General features: G+C 39.0%; 1 protein-coding gene across 1 annotated transcript in view; it reads right to left on the bottom strand.

The window, feature by feature from the left end:
• PKP2 (plakophilin 2) overlaps positions 1-17,734 on the bottom strand; it is a 41,862-nt gene extending 24,128 nt beyond the window's left edge. Inside the window, 6 exon segments of the mRNA XM_048955688.1 lie at positions 235-442; positions 2,986-3,124; positions 7,118-7,809; positions 9,932-10,044; positions 17,064-17,475; positions 17,477-17,734. Of these exon segments, the coding sequence (XP_048811645.1) occupies positions 235-442; positions 2,986-3,124; positions 7,118-7,809; positions 9,932-10,044; positions 17,064-17,475; positions 17,477-17,734 (1,822 nt within the window).
• Between the last annotated feature and the right edge of the window lie 249 nt (positions 17,735-17,983).

Below are 17,983 nucleotides of genomic sequence, written 5' to 3'. Positions count from 1 at the left end.
CAAACACGCAGACATGTCTTTTCTGAAGAAGCTTTGAGTGGGAAAGTTGCAGTTCCTCGTCTGTTCTTGCTGTTGGTCTTGAGTAATGAATAATCTTACCTTGAGAAGAATTTAGAATAGGTGACAGTGCTCTTGTATTAGTCACCAAACACTTGCCTAACTAAGGAATTGGGCACCTATGTATTACTTAAAGCACTTCATGAACGAATGAACAGAATGAAAAGAAAACACTACCTGTTATTTGCTTTTTAGTTTCTACATCCTTGGTATACTGGAGTAAATGGAGCAAGACAGGGATCCCTTTCTGCTCTGACACTTCCAGTTTGTTGTCATTGTCTTCAAACACCAAGTTTCTCAAAGCACCACACACTGCTCGCTGAATATCCTCGTTCTGAACATCAAGAAGCTGTATAAGTTTGGGGATACCACCAAGGGAGAAAACCTGTGAAGAAAACAGCAGAGAATGGTTAGATAATGATAATGACAAATTCTTCCACTCCACCTCTCCCTTGACAAAAGTTTAAGCATTGTTGTAGGGTCTTTTTTTTTCTTTTCATTTTCTCATTTGAAACACTTAAAGCATAGAGCATTAATCACTTGGGCATGATGCTAACCTCGGGGCTTTTGTATGACTCATAGTTAAATCCATAACTAAGGGAGGCATCATATTTTAGTAATTAATGCAAGAGAATGAAACTAAATCACTTCCAGCTCTGCCACAGATTTGACTTTCTGACAAGACATTCAATTGCTCTGTATTTTAGCTTCTATGTTGGTGAGATGGATATTTGAGATTTAACTCTGCAACATTCATAAACTGCTTTGAGATTTCTGGATGTAATGCCTTCCTGATGTGCCAAATTGTTTTTTTCTTTCTCAGAAGCCAGACTGGTGGGAAAATAATATTTTTCCCTGTCAACTTCTGTACATGTGGTGAATGCATATTAAGTAAAAATGCATTTTACTTAGTACTTATCTGTGGCATACTGAGAAAAGAATAGCTAACTTCAAAATGTAAACAATTAAATGTAAGCTAGTCAACCACTGAATCCCACATGTAACAAAGACTACTCTTCAGTGTCTAATTTTCAGAAAATGGGGTTTTGGCCCCAAATGAATGAAGAATTAAGATGTTATTTTACAGCAGGAAATAAGGAGGAAACAAATAGTTTCCAAGTTCTACATGTTGTAGCAAATGATAAATTCAGCACGAGCTGTGATGTGGTATAAGCAAGCCTTGGCTCATTTAGGAATGAGTTTACTATAGAAAATACCTTACTTTCATGTAACATTAAGGACTGCTTCCTCCAGCATCTGAAAATGCCGTGTGATTTTGTGGACAAACACATACTTGTGTAGAACTGACAGCATGTGGAAGACTCAGAAACCTAATACAACTGTTTTGAGCAGTCCAGAGCTTAACGATAAGAGGAATTCAATATGACTGACAGGTTTTGGGAACTGGAAGAAGTGAACTACAACAAAGCCTTTTGTTCTTCATGCCCTGACAAACTACACTGAATGTCCACCTTTCCCTGATTCTGTTATACAAAAGGCACAGTTTCTTGCTATGGCATTGCTGACAATCACCCAACAACCATCTATGTTCTAGTGGAAATAAATACAGAAATCTGTATCTAAAGGTAAATGGAGCCTAAAACACTTTCAAGGCACATCTGACCGTTTTATTTCAGTAGATAAGTCAGTTTGACACAGATAGAAGATTTATGCAGACTTTCTGTTGGTAGTTTGAAGTTCAGTTGCAGCTGTTACAAGGTAAGTAGTGTTATTTGGACCCCATGTGCAGAGAAGAATTTACAAAAGTTGTTGATTGACACCTGTCTTACTCTCTAGTAAACAAAGTCCACCAAAATACTGTAAGACCACACGTTTAAAAGCAAAAAAAAAAAAAAAAAAGCCACTAGACCCACTAGAATTACAAACTATCAGGTAACAGGAAACAAAGCATTAAGAGAAAAAGAACTCATGCTGAACGTGCAAACAAGAGAACAAGAAAAGGTCTGATGGGCACCAAATACAAAGCTCAGCTAGAGTATGTGAGACAGACAGCAAACCCAAACAGGGCTTCAGGCTGACTGATACAATTTGAATTTTTTAAACTCATCCAGTTGATTTTCAAGGAAGCTGCTTTGGAGAGTTGTGAATGATAAATCACCTTCAAACATTCAGTTCTGAAGCTCCGTCCTAAAACTGAAGTTAAAGCTGCTAATTACGCAGGTGTTTTTTTTTCTGAAACAGTCTGACCCACTGTGAAGCAAGTCATATTTACTAAAGGACTGAGGGATGTTTGGCTGAACTGGACTGCATATACATGAATACTGAGCTAAAACAGAGATTACATATAAGTAATACTGGGCAAATTACGGAACAAAGAAATGTAAAACAAATGATTTAAAATGGTTAAAATAAAATAAACAACGATCACACAGTGCAGAATAAAGGCTGAAAGAATTATTTTCATTTTACTCCGAAAAAAGCAGTTTAGTAGCCTTAAATCACACAAAAAATCACTATAAAAGGGACAGAAGAATAGAAAATTTTCTCCATATCCATCAAGATAAGATAGAAACTAATGAACTTAGTTTGCAAAGAGAGATTTAATTATACTTTACAAATAACTGGTATGGATACAGTAAATCTTCTTGATTGTCCTTGGGAGCTTGTGGTATCCTTTTTTAAAAAGTTGATCAGAAACACCTGCAATTGCAAATGGTTGATGTCTCTTCTTACTCTCCATTTCCATGTTTCCTATCACAAAATGCTGAAGACCGAACTTTTGGTAGCACTGACCAGTGTTACTCTATTGATTACTGATTTAAAGAGCCTGCTGCAAAAAGCATCAGCATATTTAAGGGAAAATATTCAACATCAGTATCCTGCAGTGTTTCTTGGAATGCTCTTTCTCGTGTTGGTACAGTACAGTTATTTGTTCTGACTAAAACTTGTATAAAAGCAATCACTTACTTTTCTTCTGGCTTCTGCTTTCTGGAAGCATTCGTGCTGTATGAAAGTCACTGCAGCAAGTATCCTAGGTGTTGACTGTGTATTTTCACTCTTCAAGATGCTCACTGCACGCTCTAGAGTCATCTCTACTTCTGGGCTCCTTAAAAGTACAATTAGAGAAAATACAGTGAAGAGAGACTAGAAAAATCGTTTAGCCTGTGAACTACGTTATAACAGCAGGCTATTCACTTTTTAATTAGCTTTTCTTAGAAATCTGTTTCCTTACCAATATTGTAAATGTTTTAGGAGATACTGATATTCTGGGGAACAAGCAAATCATAAATTGAATTACTGCAGCAATGAGACATTCTGGACAAAACAAGTCATGCTTGAAATTATAAAGACAATATGGAAACATCAGCAGGTGGAAGGATTAATCAAGGAGGGCCAAAGCCGAGTTACATTGTGACTTTTATGAAGATATCTTGATGTTCTTCTCAGCAATGTGATTATAATTTTTTTCTGTTTGTTTTCATGCCTTTCTTCAGATTTTCACATCTCAGTCTATATAAATGCAGAGTTCAGTCCCTCACTTTCTTTAAACGTGCAGAAGTTGCTTTAGTTTAAAACAAATGGCCAAAGACTTTTTCAAGCAAAAGGAAATAAAACCACTCATTAAATTAAGTAAGCACATCACATCTGGTAGGAATAAAAATATGCGTGTCCATTTTCTTCTTAATTGCCAATATGTTAGCTTCAGTAACTATTATGTTAGAGAACCATACCAAAATTGGAAATAGGTCATCACTCCCATTCCTTCCTAGTAAAAGAAACAAAACAATTCATGGTACTATCAGGTGCATTAGTCCTAGGATAGGCAGGATGTACTGGTTTCAAACACCCCACTCAGAAGGAAATAAATGTATTTTTTTAACAAAAATAGTTTATAGAACCAGATCAGGGACTGTACAAACAGGGCCAAATAGGCATTTTGTGAACCATGGTGAAGGGAGTACATTTCATGATAATCATTGAAGTAAGTACATTTAAAATTAGAAACTGTGATACAATTAATTTCTTTGGTAAAACAAGTGTTTGGAAAATAAAATCAACCTGACTAAGAGGAGATGTTGAATAATAAATCATGCTCAGATTATAAATTTTTTAACATAAAGAAAAGAAACACTACTATAGCATACGTCTGTGGACTGCACCAGGAGTCACTGGGTTCTTCATCTCTGTTCATCTCTATCTCAGTGACAGACTAGCAGGAGTGAAAACTTGGAAGCATAGGCTTGCCCTGAACAAGTGGTGGAGGGGTTAGGTAGGGAAGCAGAAATCAGGTATGCAGAAATCAGGTATGCAGAAATCAGGAAGAACTCTCACAGATGATCTTTCCACAAATGCATTCAATCAGACCAAGATATTTATGACAAAATTCTGAGCTCTGAGACAAAAAAAGAAAAAAAAGAATTCTGTTTGATTTTTGTTTCCTCCATCCACCTTATAAATCACAGGGCAGAACACAATTAGTATGGCTGCAAGAACAATAAAGAGATGAAGAACAATTTTGATGCACCTGTTCCAGATGAAATTGTATTCCAGTACCTTGAGGTTTCCACTTGCCTTTACGTTTCCATTTAGTATAAATCATGTTATTTTCACCCTCCTCTCTGTTGGTGCTTTGAGCAAATATGCTACCTATACAGATGCTGACATAAGCTTGTGCAAGATAAATATGAAATGAAGGGGACAGCTTGTTGACAATGTCAATGGAGAGGTTAAATCAGAATGCAGTTAGTGTTCTGGGCTCTACTCTGACAATGCTTACATCTTCCAGATTTTCACTTACTTCAGCTCTGATTTAAAATAAAGTAGCTATTAAATTACTTCTCATTACAAGGTGGATACACTGTTCAGAAACCTACTTAAAAATCATCACCAGTGAGTAGTGGAAAAAAGGTAGATCATGTTTCTTGTTCTTAGTCTCTGAAAAAACAGGCTTTTCAATCATGGGTTTTAGCCAGTCTTCTTAAACTAACAAGGTTTTCATGGCCATATGTTATGCACAGGCAAGAAAGCTTACCTGCATGTTAGTCACTGTAATAACTTTACAGCCCTTTGACTCCTACAAGAGGGTAATGCTCCTCCAAAAGCAGTAGCCAGAATCTCTCTCTCATGTTGCACGCTGCCAGAGTAGGACTGCTTTCCATTGGATGAAAATAACCTTTGCATTCACTGAAGTTTTATCTGACAATAACATAATCTTTCACTCTCAAAAGTATTCTACAAATTGCAGCACCCCAACTTTTGTCAAAATAGAATTTGATGAAATTATTCTATCCTATCCTCAAAACAGTTACAGGCAAACCTAAAAGCCACATGGCTAATTAGCTGATGACAAATGGAAGGATGTTCAAGCAATGGTTGTTAAACAGAACAATGATTTGACAAGTTGTGGCCTCATCTTAATTATGAGGATATTAGAAAGTTTTTAACTGTTCCTCTCTACCAGAAGATGCAGAGATAGCATCTCTATATTCTGTTTCTTCTACTCTGACTTCACAGCACGAGCTATTCTTCTAAGGAAAGTCTGCAAATGCCTTTCTGTATTATATATGTAATTTTAAATTCTGTACAGAGGTAGTCTAAGGCTTCTTCTTGATCTTCCAAAACTATTTTACATCCTCTTAATTATTAAGCCTTACCCTTGGAAAGTCCTACATTGTGATTTGCATTAAAAAGTGTGAATTTATGGAAAAATCAAATTGCTTTGAAAATGAGCTAATCTTTTCTTGTCCATTCCATTATTAAAGGAGCAACAGATAAGAGAGCAATACATCACATAATGCAACCTTAAAATCAAAAAGAATGGGAAATGACAAGAAATGCGAAAGTCATTAATAACATTTTAGACTGAGAAGTCTTGATGGAAGAACTGTACTTCTGGTGGAATGATGAACTAAGGTGAAATATCTCTAATGTGACAGCAGCATATACTCCAACGCAAGATTTGGTCTATTATGTTTTAAATACTTCTGCATTAAATTGTACAGTACCTGGAAGTGGATTAACTAAAATGTACTATAACCAATGCAAGATTTCAGTGTTAAGCCTGTGCAGCAATGAGAATTGCAGTGCATCCTATTAAACACGTATTTTAGACATCTGGAAAGTTTATGATATCCACATACATTATTACATGTCATTGCATAAGATAATAAACATCAACCTTGGTCAGTAAAATGACTATAGTTTTATCCCTTGTAAGAGTCTAGTGATCCAGTTCTCCTGGGGAATTATCTTGCACACTGATATTCACCAGCCTCTCACTAAGATAAGCTGTTGTTATATTTTACAGAAGCCTTATTAAACTCTGAGTAGTCTAAAAAGCCCCCACATTCTCCGCAAAAACTAGCTCTGAATCCAAAGTAAAACTAGTTTATTTGAAAATTAAATAAATTACACACAAGTAAATGAAATAAAAGTACTGAGATAAATGAAATCTGTAAAGATTTGCAAAAGGGACTTCAGAAACTTTCAAAAGCACTTCAAATCATTTTCATCTGTAGCTTCCAGCAGAAGTTAAACTGAAAAATTGGCACTTAAGCAGCTACACTGTCAAATAGACTTCCATTAGGTCGCGAATCTACCACATGGAGTTCAGCATGGTCCCAAGCAAATCATGACTGAAGATAAATGTTTACATCTGAAGGCACAAAAAATTTTGGCTGACATTTCTGCAAGCAGACAACTAGATTCCAATGTCTGCACCTACAAAAGAACAACCAAGACTGCTTGTACAAAAGATTGAATATCAAAATAGCTGTCTGTGATGAAGTTACCTGGTTTCTTAGGAGCCCAATATTTGCCAATACATTACACTGTATTGTTATTTAGGTTGTAAACTTCTCAGCATCTACTCCATGTCTCCTTAGATGTATGATTACCTCTTAGCAAAAGGTGGTCCCAAGCCTGAGCAAGCAGTGTGGACTCTGTAGTATATATAAACACACACTTTTTTCCTCCCTTTTCTCTGTTGCACTAGAAGTGGATTATTACACCGTGTTAGCTGTCAGTTTACCTTCCTTTCTCAAACAAATGTGTTCTTTTTAGTTACGACATTGAGGCAAGAATTCTTCGTTGGGCTTACCCTAGCTGAGATCCATTGATAGTGGCTTGTTCACTCTGCAGGAAACTGTTTCTCCCCGCTGCTGCCATAGCGGCTGTCAGTGTCATCCTCTTACCATCTGGTTCTGCAGCAACAGTGATTACTGAAGCTGGCTGGGAAGCTTCCCTCCTGGTCTGTGTGCTTCTGAGAGTAGTTTGGTGCCAGCTGGACCTTAAAGATTGCCTGTTCTGAGATCCAAAATGGGAAGCAGTTGGTGATCTCACTTGTCCCATAGCACTGCCTGAAGTCAGGTAGTTTTCTTTTTCTAAAAGGTTGGTCATACTGCGACTGTTGCCTGCTTGATGGTACCTCTGTACAGGGGGGCTAAGAGGGACACTATCAGGGATGGTGTCAGTAATAGCCCCCAAATGGGAGTGTCTTTTAAGAGAGTTTCCCTTGCTCACTGTATCACGAATTGTGTAACCAACAATCTCAGACCTAGCATATCTTGGGACAGTCCCATTGGATCTCCTGTAATTTCCATGCCGTGGGGAGAATCCAGTTGAAAACACTCTGTCATAGTGAAAATCATTGGACACATATGCCAATCTTTTGGGACCTCGCTGGGGTGAAACCTCTAATCTCCTCAGAGGTTGTCTTTGAGCTCTTTCTTCCATTGCCCTGTAAGCAGTTCTTGTCCCCCAGCCATTTGTGTAAGAGGATGGCGACGCAACCTGTCCAAGAGTGCATAAGAGAAAAGCAATCATGGTAAGAGCATCACATTTAGGATTAACAGCAAAGAAATCAAACCAGAAAAGATAAAAATGTTAAGGTCTACTATAAGAATAAGAAAACAAAATTTGAACATTACTAAAACTGGATATTAAATGAGATTCTGCAACGCTTCTTCATATCTGCATTACAAACATAGGAACAAGTATGATGTAAATATTAGGAGACGAGTCTAATCTGCCCTCATTAACTCAAAAGAAGAATCAGTTACGCTTGGTAGAGAAAAGTCTGCTTGTTAATGGAGATTTTAGTTTCAGTTTCAAACTCCTTGAGGATTAACATTCACATCAGCTACTGAAATGAAATTCAAGGCTGTCTGATAGAAGATAATTTATCAGTCAGATACTAAAATAATATAATAAAATTATTGTATATTGTTACAATGTACAGCTAGAAAGAAAACTGAGAGGTTATTTATCTCTCCTGTTCACTTCGTGGTAGCACCTACTAAAAAAAAAAGAGATTTCCTTCACTGTTTGTCTAGCCTCTTCCTAAAAATGAAGAAGATCCCATAACATTGCAAGGAAGCAAAAAATGATTATTTTAATTTTGGTGCGTGAGAATGATAATTTGCCATCCTCTTGTTTTCCAGTTTTCTCTTAACTCAATAAACTCAATTCCTTCAACTGCTGTTTGTAGGATGTGTCTTCAAACTCTTTACTGTTCAGATGACGTATGGGTTCTCCCCATTTTTTCTGCCTTTTTGTTAAACTGTTATGGTCTAATTGGACTATTCAAGACTTTCCAGAACTAGATCAACTTGTTAGACTATCTGCTTGACACAGAGGAGTGATGGCCAATATTTTATCTTTTTATTTTGTTTCAATCAGCCAGTGTAGCGGCATCCAGCTGTAAACCAAAGCCCCATACATTTTATTTTCAAGTTGTATTTAAGTACTATATTATCCCAGGTATTTTTAAGGTAGAAGTGAAGTTACACAGAAGTTATTAATTGAAGGGATAGAGCTTAACAGATACTGATTGAAACCCCTTTCCTTCACTGTTGAGTTGTTACTGAAGGTGATAATTGAAGGACAAATGATTGCTGAATCTAATAGGCTGAGGCTAGGATCATTGGATACATCTGTTTATTCTGCAGGAATTATGCAAGTATATTTTTATGTCTTCACTGAGGTAAGGAAATGAATGCTTTATGAAATACTAGACCTTGTGGATTTTTCTGGCTTGCATGGCTGCATGGCAGAACAAATTGTCCTATTTCCTTTTTTTTTTCCCCTTTCTGCCATGAAAACTGTTGTGGGAACAACCACATAATAAGTGCTCCCATATAATAACTGGTTATGAGCAGAGTCAAAAACCTTGAAGAAAATCAACTACTTCCCTTAGCGTTTAGGCCACAAACCCAAGCAAAGAAAGTCAAAATAAGAAGTGAAGCTGTAATTAGACAGCTTAGAAATATTATTTTATTATGAGGACTGCTGAAATTCTTATAATACTAGAACAGGTTACAGCAGGACTGCTTAAAATGATAAGGAACACTCTATGTGTCACTGTGAAACTAATGTAATCTATTTTGCTGTGGTTTTGGATGCTTAATTCTCTAACATCTTTCACCACATTCCCAGCTCCTATTCATGTCACTCTTTGTGCTGCAGAATCATGGAACTCCCTCCAGCAACTTCTAACTGTTTTGCTGGGTGCATGGCACTGTGGCTTCTGGCCACTTTAGGCTACGCATGTGCTGACTGACTGGCAGCATGGTGAGAGAGATAAAGGTCTGCCTTGTAACAACCTTTGTATTAATGGTGTGCTAATATGAATTTATTTCCTAATCTTATGCCATTTGTCATAAAACCAAGATGGCTGCAGAAAGCCTGCTTATCATACTGAGCTGAGTTTAGTCACTGAGTTCAGAAGTCACAAGAGAAAAAAAAACATTAACTCAGTTACAAAAACCTCCTTTTCTAGAAATCAGGCTTTAAATCGTGAAGAAGCAAGCATGCAAACCTTGAAATACCATCTACACGCTATTATTTGTGCTAACAAAATAAATAAACTATGCATGGTAATACATTTGTTTCCTGTTTGTTGTGTTTTCCTCACCTGGTTTGACTGATAATATGAGAAACCATACTGAGATCTTGGTGAAAAATCATTTTCAACAATCCCCATGTTATAGACACGTTCTGGGACACTGGAAGCACGGTGTAAACTGCCTGTAAACAAAGACTAGTATTAGTAAGATTTTAACAACATCCAGGATTACTCTAAAGGACTATTTCCAGTACTAGGGAAGTGGCTCATTCTATGTTGTCAATAATATTTATTAGCTGAAAATCAGGCACGGATAAGATGGAAAGATGTTTGCATTCAGTGTAGCACATTCAAAACATAATTCTGAGGTCATGGTTCATATTTTCAGTTTCCCTTTTATTTTACTTAAGACATATTTGTCATCTTTTAGAAGTCTTACTGTTATTCATCTTCTCCACAAAAAACATTTTATCACAGCAAGGTGATAGTTTTAATATCCCAGATAATGACAAATGATTAAGTACTGTGAAAGTGTATCGCCTTACAGCTACTGAGAATGTTTATTTCACTGTAACCACTTTAAATATGCATGTCTTACCTGATAGTCCCGCTCTAACAAACACAGCACGCATGACTGAAGCTAAAATATTGCAGCTGTAGATTACAACTGAGAATACTGGGTTTATGTGTATACTTTTGTTCCTGAATGCCCTAGAGACACAGTTTTCACGATTGCTAAAGAAGTACAATAACTGAATATGGACTATTTACATCATAGCTGTCTGCTGACGTCTGTTCTCCCTCAGGCACTAGTTTAATGATAACATACTGAAACAAGCAGTGCTTCACTAATCTTACTATTTCACCCAAAGAACATGAAGAGTCCACAAACACATTCTGTGGCTTATGGAGGTACGTGGTGTACGGTGCTGAAAAAGAAGGGGAGTTTAATGATGCTTTAAAACTGTACCTGTAAGGTTCACTAATCCAACAAATAATGTAGAAGACCCACAGTATATCTGCTTCAATAGATTCTTTCCACATCTCAGCTTTGAAAATGGAACAGTGCACTGTGATTATTTCCTTCACTACCTTAGGCTTGGTAATAGATACAGGTGAAGTAATTGTTTATGAGATTGCAGTGTTACTATGAGAATCTGTGTACAGGAATATAACAAACACAGGTGTAAAGAGGTGAAACAGAAGCTGAAAGCTAAAGGCAAGATATACCTCAAATCTGTCATAAATGGAGTCAGTGTGGGTTGCAGAAGTTTAGGCTGAAAAGATGACAATGACTAATAAAGAAACTGGCCATGAATTTTCAATATAGCAGATATTGTCTGAGATACTAAAGGAAATAAATCTGCAGAAGAAAATCATTAACTTAGCCAAACTGATGGAAGTCTCCGCTTCTTAAAATATTAGGAGCCATATGCACAAAGAAATTCAGATACCAAAAACAAGCAGGCAAGTGACTGCCTAGATTTTTGAAAGCAGCTTGTGTGCCCGTGTCAAACTGCTGAGGCTTTTGGTTTGTGCCATTAGTCCCATGGATGAATTAGGTGCATGTGGGCATCCCTAGGAACCTCAGTATGCCTGTATCTTTCATCATTACTGCATGTAGTCAGTAAAAACTTGGTGAAAAGAAACAAGACACTCATGTAACAGGAACAACTTGTGAATGATTCTTTCTAGCATGTATCTACCTGGATAAATCCAAATTTGTGTATAATATGTAAGTTAATGCAATCATTTGAGGTTTTATGGAGGTATTTTCCAGCTATTTAATCATACTTTCCAATTCCTGTGCTTTGGCTATACAAAACAGATTTGAACATGTACTAGGTGATTTGTTAAGACATATTCATGCTAACTTTGCATCAATGAGAGTGGAGTCATGCAGCCCAGTCAAACTCATCATTTGGACTGTACTAATTCCTTCATGACATATAAGGCTGTCACAGCCCAAGGGTAACCCAACTACATGACAAAGCAGTTATCAGGAGACTGTTATTTTCATACTGCATAAATTTCCTGCCAATTTGCACTGACATACAAAATCTGACAATTCACATAAATCTCTCATTTTTATGATACAATTAACATACAATTTCAGGTGCCTGGTAAGATCATGTCTTACCATACTGCCCACGTTTGCCTTTTAAAGATTACCTTTACTCATTGCTAGCTATTAAAGTATTGTCATATAATCAGCCTTTAAATAGACACTCACAGGACTGTTTCTTTACAGTTAGTATTTTTTGTCTGGTCTCCTTAATGAGCAATTATTGTTATTTATCTTCTTCAAACATAAAGATCCCCTGAGTGAGTCATTTTGGCATGTTTTAGTTAACTCTGAATTCTCCGTCTTTATTAAACAAACAAAATAATCTTGATAAAATAAGAACAATAAATCCGTCCATGAACCAGCATAGGGTAAACAGCTACCCTCTTTGTAAAAGCAAAAACACATTCAACCATGAATTGCAACACTCAGTTATCTCCAGCTTTAAGTGGCTTCAAGCAGTCCTCTGTTTTTTAACCTTCAGTCTCCCTGTGAAACCATCCACCAGTAAACAAAGCATTTTTCTCAGTCAGAGATAAACATAGTAAATGTTAACTTCAGGAATTTCACTTTGCATTTTTGTACCTCTTGTTTGTTTGCTCTTACCATACCAATAAACTATTCTGTCAGCATTTTACCCGAAGATTTATTAGGGAGACATAAAATGTAGATTGTGAGATGGGCTGTCTATTTGCGTCAGAAGCTAAGTGTGCTAAAAGAAAACGTGGAAACTAAAATGCTGTGCCTTTCCATTAGTTATGAGATGCAGGATAGGTCATCTAGTCAAAACTTGCTTCTGTCAGAGAGGGTTCCTCCAGCTAAGGTTTCACCACTTCACAAAATTTCATGTTTTTTGCACCTCTCAGATTTGCTCATATTCAAAAGTCATCAGGGAGTCCTTCTATACTCAGTGAACCGATTAAGAAAAAGACACAAAGGATGCTTCTTTTTCTTTTAAATATTATGGATTCGTGGAATTTACATGTTCTAACTATGAGAATCAGTGCTTTAAGCCTCATAGAAACTCTCCAGAAAATATGAAATTAGGATGCTTGACTGCATGTGATTTCCAGCAGCCAAGGAATGGATGGCTTTCCTACAGGCCCTATGTCCCATCTGTCAGCCAATGTGAATTTATTAGAAAACTCAGGCATCTCAAAGAGCAGTCATGTGTAGGTAATTGAATGGAACCTTTTGTGATGGCCTCCCTTTCTTTGTTCAGACTGAACTAAAGAAGCTCAAGAACACTGGCGCAATGGATGTGGCCAGTGGAGGAGGAACACTCAAGCTCTTCACTCTCCTCCACACACAAAATGAAAACTGTACAGAAATCATCTAATTTCATAACAGCTATGATAAAATTTTGAGATCTGGCAAAATTATTACACTATCAGGAAGAAGACTGAATAGTTAACTGAGAAAACAGTCCTATTCATCTTCATGGTGGCTCTTTTGAAGCCCCCTTATGTGGTTTGGTTCAACATTTCTAAAGGCCTGGAAAGTTCCTCCCCATTAATTGCTGGCTACAACTGCAGACAAATCAATCTCCTATGTGCCTGCCCTTGGAAAAGAACAACAAGATACATCTCGAAGACACATGACGTTCAAAAAAGATGATTACCTGTTAAGGAATTAGGTGTAGGATTCCTTTTGAATCATATGCATTGTTACCTCTCAGTTGCGAGTCTTTTTCAGCACTTTGTACTTGAATGATTACTGTGAAAGCCAGATTTTGGCTTTAAACCCTCTACTGCCGGACATAACGAATCCATATCCTGTGCAAACAAGTCTATTGAGGACTGTGGTATTTTCACACAGACTAAGTGCCCACCTGCTGAATATCTCTTGTCCACCAATTCTTGGGTGGGAGGAAGATTATATCCTTGACAGATACTTGTAGCATTCCTGGTTTGTCATCTTTTAATCCTTTTTTTACTTCACCACTCACAATGGACTGAGCTAGTGGCATTTAGGAAAAGCACATCAAAAACTTCTCTGAACCACCTCACATAGAAAGAACCTTTTTGACTATTCCCTTTCATCATAGTGCCAGGGCATGCCTGGTCCCAAGTGACATTCCAACATTTTTTACTCTGCACTGGTCATTACATTCACGTAAATGCTCAAATGTAAGACTTACTTTTTTCCTTCTGGCTCAGAAATTAGCAGTGAGGAATAAGAAAGGCAATAAGAAGTGTAAGTCACCAACAGGGAAATTTTTCTCTATTTCCCTTTTCCACGAAGATACAAAAAGAAAATCACTATGAAGCATGGTCAGAAAACTACAAATCCCTAAAGCAAGGTAAAGAAAATTACTATTAAGAATTTTAGAAGTGAAGAAATGAAAGGAAAAAATAGGGTTCTGATTGTAATTATCTAACACTGTTGGTTTAGAAATCATATAAGTTTAAACCCTCTTTTCAAATAAACATTCCATAGTTATAAAACCATGTGTTAGAGGATGCATCTTTACATAGATCACTCAGCCATCTGGTCTTGTGTGGCATACTACTAAATTCTGTGGTCCTCTGTTACAGCAAAACTGGCAAGGATGTAAAGGATGGAGGACTTTGGTCCAGAGACTACACTAGAGAAACAGGAATACCACTGATGAATTTAAAAAGCCAATCAAAGTCCAAATTGAACAAGATTACAGGAAAGTAGAATCATAAACAGAAATACACAAGGTATAGTCAATACAATAACAAACACCAGTCATTAACATAAAGGGCCTTTTTTTTTTTTTTAATAAGGCTGAACTCTCTACCGTAACATTTCCATTTTTAAACACTAGGAAATTTCACATGGCTGCTTTTCAGTGCAACATAATCTTTAATTTGCAAAGGTGCAGCAAACTGGAAAATTATAGCTGTTGTTAAACTACTGCTTGGAAAGCCACTAGCAATGTTTGAGAATGTTTTAAAAAGAGTTGAGACGGTTCATAGTTTCAACAATTTTGCAGCAGGAGGAATTCTCAGATCTGGTGATGATCTGAATTTCTATTATAAAATAAAAAAACTGTAAAGATATCCTTAATAGGGTATGCAGGTAAGGGCATAAAGCAGCAAGCAAGATGGAGGTAGAAGGCAAAAATATGTTTTTCCACTTGAAGATAATGTTGAAGGCCAAATCTTTAATCTGAAACTTCAAGGAGAAATTATGTTGCCTGACAGTGTACTTCTTGAGGCTTCAAAGATTCTAGTATAGTAAGTGGAAAATCAGCGCGCATGGATGACACTTGCTAAGACCTTTACTGCCACTCATTTTTCATACTCCTTTGTTCTGTCCCTGGCTAATTTTAGGCATGTATGTGAATACTCTGGTTAGGTATGTGGTAAGTACCTTGCTGAACAGTCTGAAATACAGATAGGACAGTTATATCACAGGGAACTTCATCTGATGCTTTAAAAACTATTCTCTTCCTTGAAACTCCAAACAATATGAGATACTTAATACATCTTGAAAACTGTACTGTTCAGTGAAGCGGGTACTTTTTTGCATGTTAAATAGCGCATATTTTCAGAAGTAGTTTCAAAAATGTCTTTCAAAGCATAGTAAAATGTTGTGCAAGTCTTCTACGAAAAAATCACAATGGGACATACACACACATATTTTTCAGGTAAGACATTTTAAATGTATTATAGGCATTTGATATGCATTCTAAGTATTTTTTATATAGTACATTAAATGTATTCTGATTCCATTTTTTTTTTTTTTTTGAGCTTTGCATAGGAACAAAATTTGCATGGTGAGCTGGGCACCAGAATATGTTTGAAAGAAGTTCATTTCATGCACAAACAATCCATCTAACAAAACGATATTTGCCATGTCTGATCTTGAAGCTTAGTTTTGTAGCCTCAGAAATGCAAAGTATTCAAACACTTGATCTTTATAAAAACCAAGCAGACAAAGAAAATTATCCTAAATCATTCAGAGAAGTTAAGATGAGCTGGAAAGATGAGAACTCTGTCTTCATAGTTTTATCACTGTTTAGATATACGATGTTAGATTCACAAAACCATTTCGTTTGTTAGTCAATGCTTTAAAATGCCCTCTCCACGTTGTGCCTCTCTATTGAGAAAAAAAGAAATGAAATTACTCTAAAAACTGTTTAGAAACCTTACTGAGGAGTGCTGCCAGGCTAGGGACTTACAGGTATAGATAGCTGCATACTGCGCAGCTGTGGGTACCTGTTTATGTGACTTTGTGTGCCTCATTTGTCAGAGTATATCTGCATCTGCATTGGATTCTTTTAGCAATGAGGCCTTTTTCAGATGGAAGTCAGAAGTGTAAGGAAACCTGTAAATCCATCATATCATATCATAGAATTATAGAATCTTATGGTTGGAAATTATCTCTGAGATCATCCAGTCCAACCACCAATCCATCCACACCGTGCCCCCTGACCACATCCCTCAGTGCCACATCCACACAGTTACTGAACACCTCCAGGGTCGGTGACTCCACCACCTCCCTGGGCAGCCTGTGCCACTGCAGCACCACTCTTGCTGAGAAGAAATGCTTCCTAATATCCAACCTGAACATCCTCTGGTGCTACTGGATGCACTCTTGTCCCGCTGCTGTTAACTGGGAGAAGAGGCTCCCCTCCATTCAGATAGCTGTAGAGAGCAATAAGGTCTCTCCTGAGTCTCCTCTTTTCCAGTCTAAACTCAGGAATATCTGAGTGAAAACAGGATTAGAAGGATTAAAAGTTTTCGTCACTTATTTTGGGCCCGGTTCTGCAGAGTGCCGTGGGGCTCAATGTTTGCCATCCACGCCTTTCTCAAAGGTTCTTTGCCAAACCTCCTTTTTGCACATTTGCTTTTACTTAGAGGTGAAACCAGGAAAGCCATTTCCGACTCTACTCCCCAGCTCATTCTGCAAACAAGGCCGGGCTGCTGGAACAAGCACAACCAGAGGAGAACTCTGGCACCCTCCATCTCTCCGGCAGCAGTAAATCCCGAGCAACTCCCGCGTCTCACAAGTTGCAGTAGCTGGGAGGGAGAAACTTCCCTCTACGGAGACGGGCACTGTGAGAGAGCAGCGCTGCTACAACCCCGCAGCCGGGGCTCGCACCGGGGCTGCCCCAGCGACTCGGGACGCCCAGAGCCACGCACGGCGCAGGCGGGCACTCACCGTTGTGCAGCGAGCCTCGGCTCTTCCTGGCCAGCGTCTGCTGGACCTGCCGGTGGATCCGAAGCGCCTTCTCCTCCCCGCCCGACAGCTTGAGGCCGGCCTCGGAGGGCAGCGCCAGGCTGGAGCTGTCCAGCTCGCCCAGTATCTGCTGGCCCAGCACGGTGCGGATGTAGCCCTGGTCGCCGCCGGGGCCGCGGCCGGCCATGGGTGCGCGCGGTGGCGGCACGGGGCCGGGGCCGCGCCTCACGGAGACCTGTTGCGCCGCCGCTCCACCGCCGGGGCTCGGACTGCTGCTGAAGGACGGGAGGGGCCGGAGCGGGACGCGCCCCGCTCTCAGTGCGGCCCCAGGCCCTGCCCCGCCCGCCGCGCAGGTGCCGGGCACGGCCGCGTCCCTCCGCCTCCCGCCTCCCTCCTGCCTCCTGCACGGTCTCCGCTCCTCTCGTCCCCTCCCCTCGCCGGGGTGAGGGACGCGGCCCGGCGGCCCGGCCCAGCTTTAGGCAGCGCGGAGCGGTGTCAGCCAGCCGCCCACGTCTCCGGCCGTGAATTTGGCAGCCGACAGCGGCCCCGAGGCCGTACAGCCGAGGAGAAGCTGACAGACGGGAACATGTTCTAAACGCGTGTACGTTCACACATCTTACACTAGCATTTAAGTACTTCTGTGGTTTACACATAGCTTACGGACAACGTGCATTTTGCATACGCGTCTGTTCCAATTTGGACACGTAAGATGCGAAACTGCTTCACAGTCTCCGGATGTGAGGCAAAATCTTTTGGGTGGGATAGTGTGAGTGTGTGTGTAGGGAGGTTTCCCTGCTGCGGGGTCACCAGGCTGTCTTGAGACTTCCCAGGGAGCTGAATGGAAGCACTCTGCTGTTTCTTTGTGAAGGGGTGCTGAGGGAATTCCGCAATTAAAGGCTGGA

Source organism: Lagopus muta, chromosome 1 (assembly GCF_023343835.1).
Source record: "Lagopus muta isolate bLagMut1 chromosome 1, bLagMut1 primary, whole genome shotgun sequence".
NCBI lineage: Eukaryota > Metazoa > Chordata > Aves > Galliformes > Phasianidae > Lagopus > Lagopus muta.
Note: the sequence above shows the minus strand (reverse complement) of the source record. Positions and strands in the feature narration are given on the sequence as shown.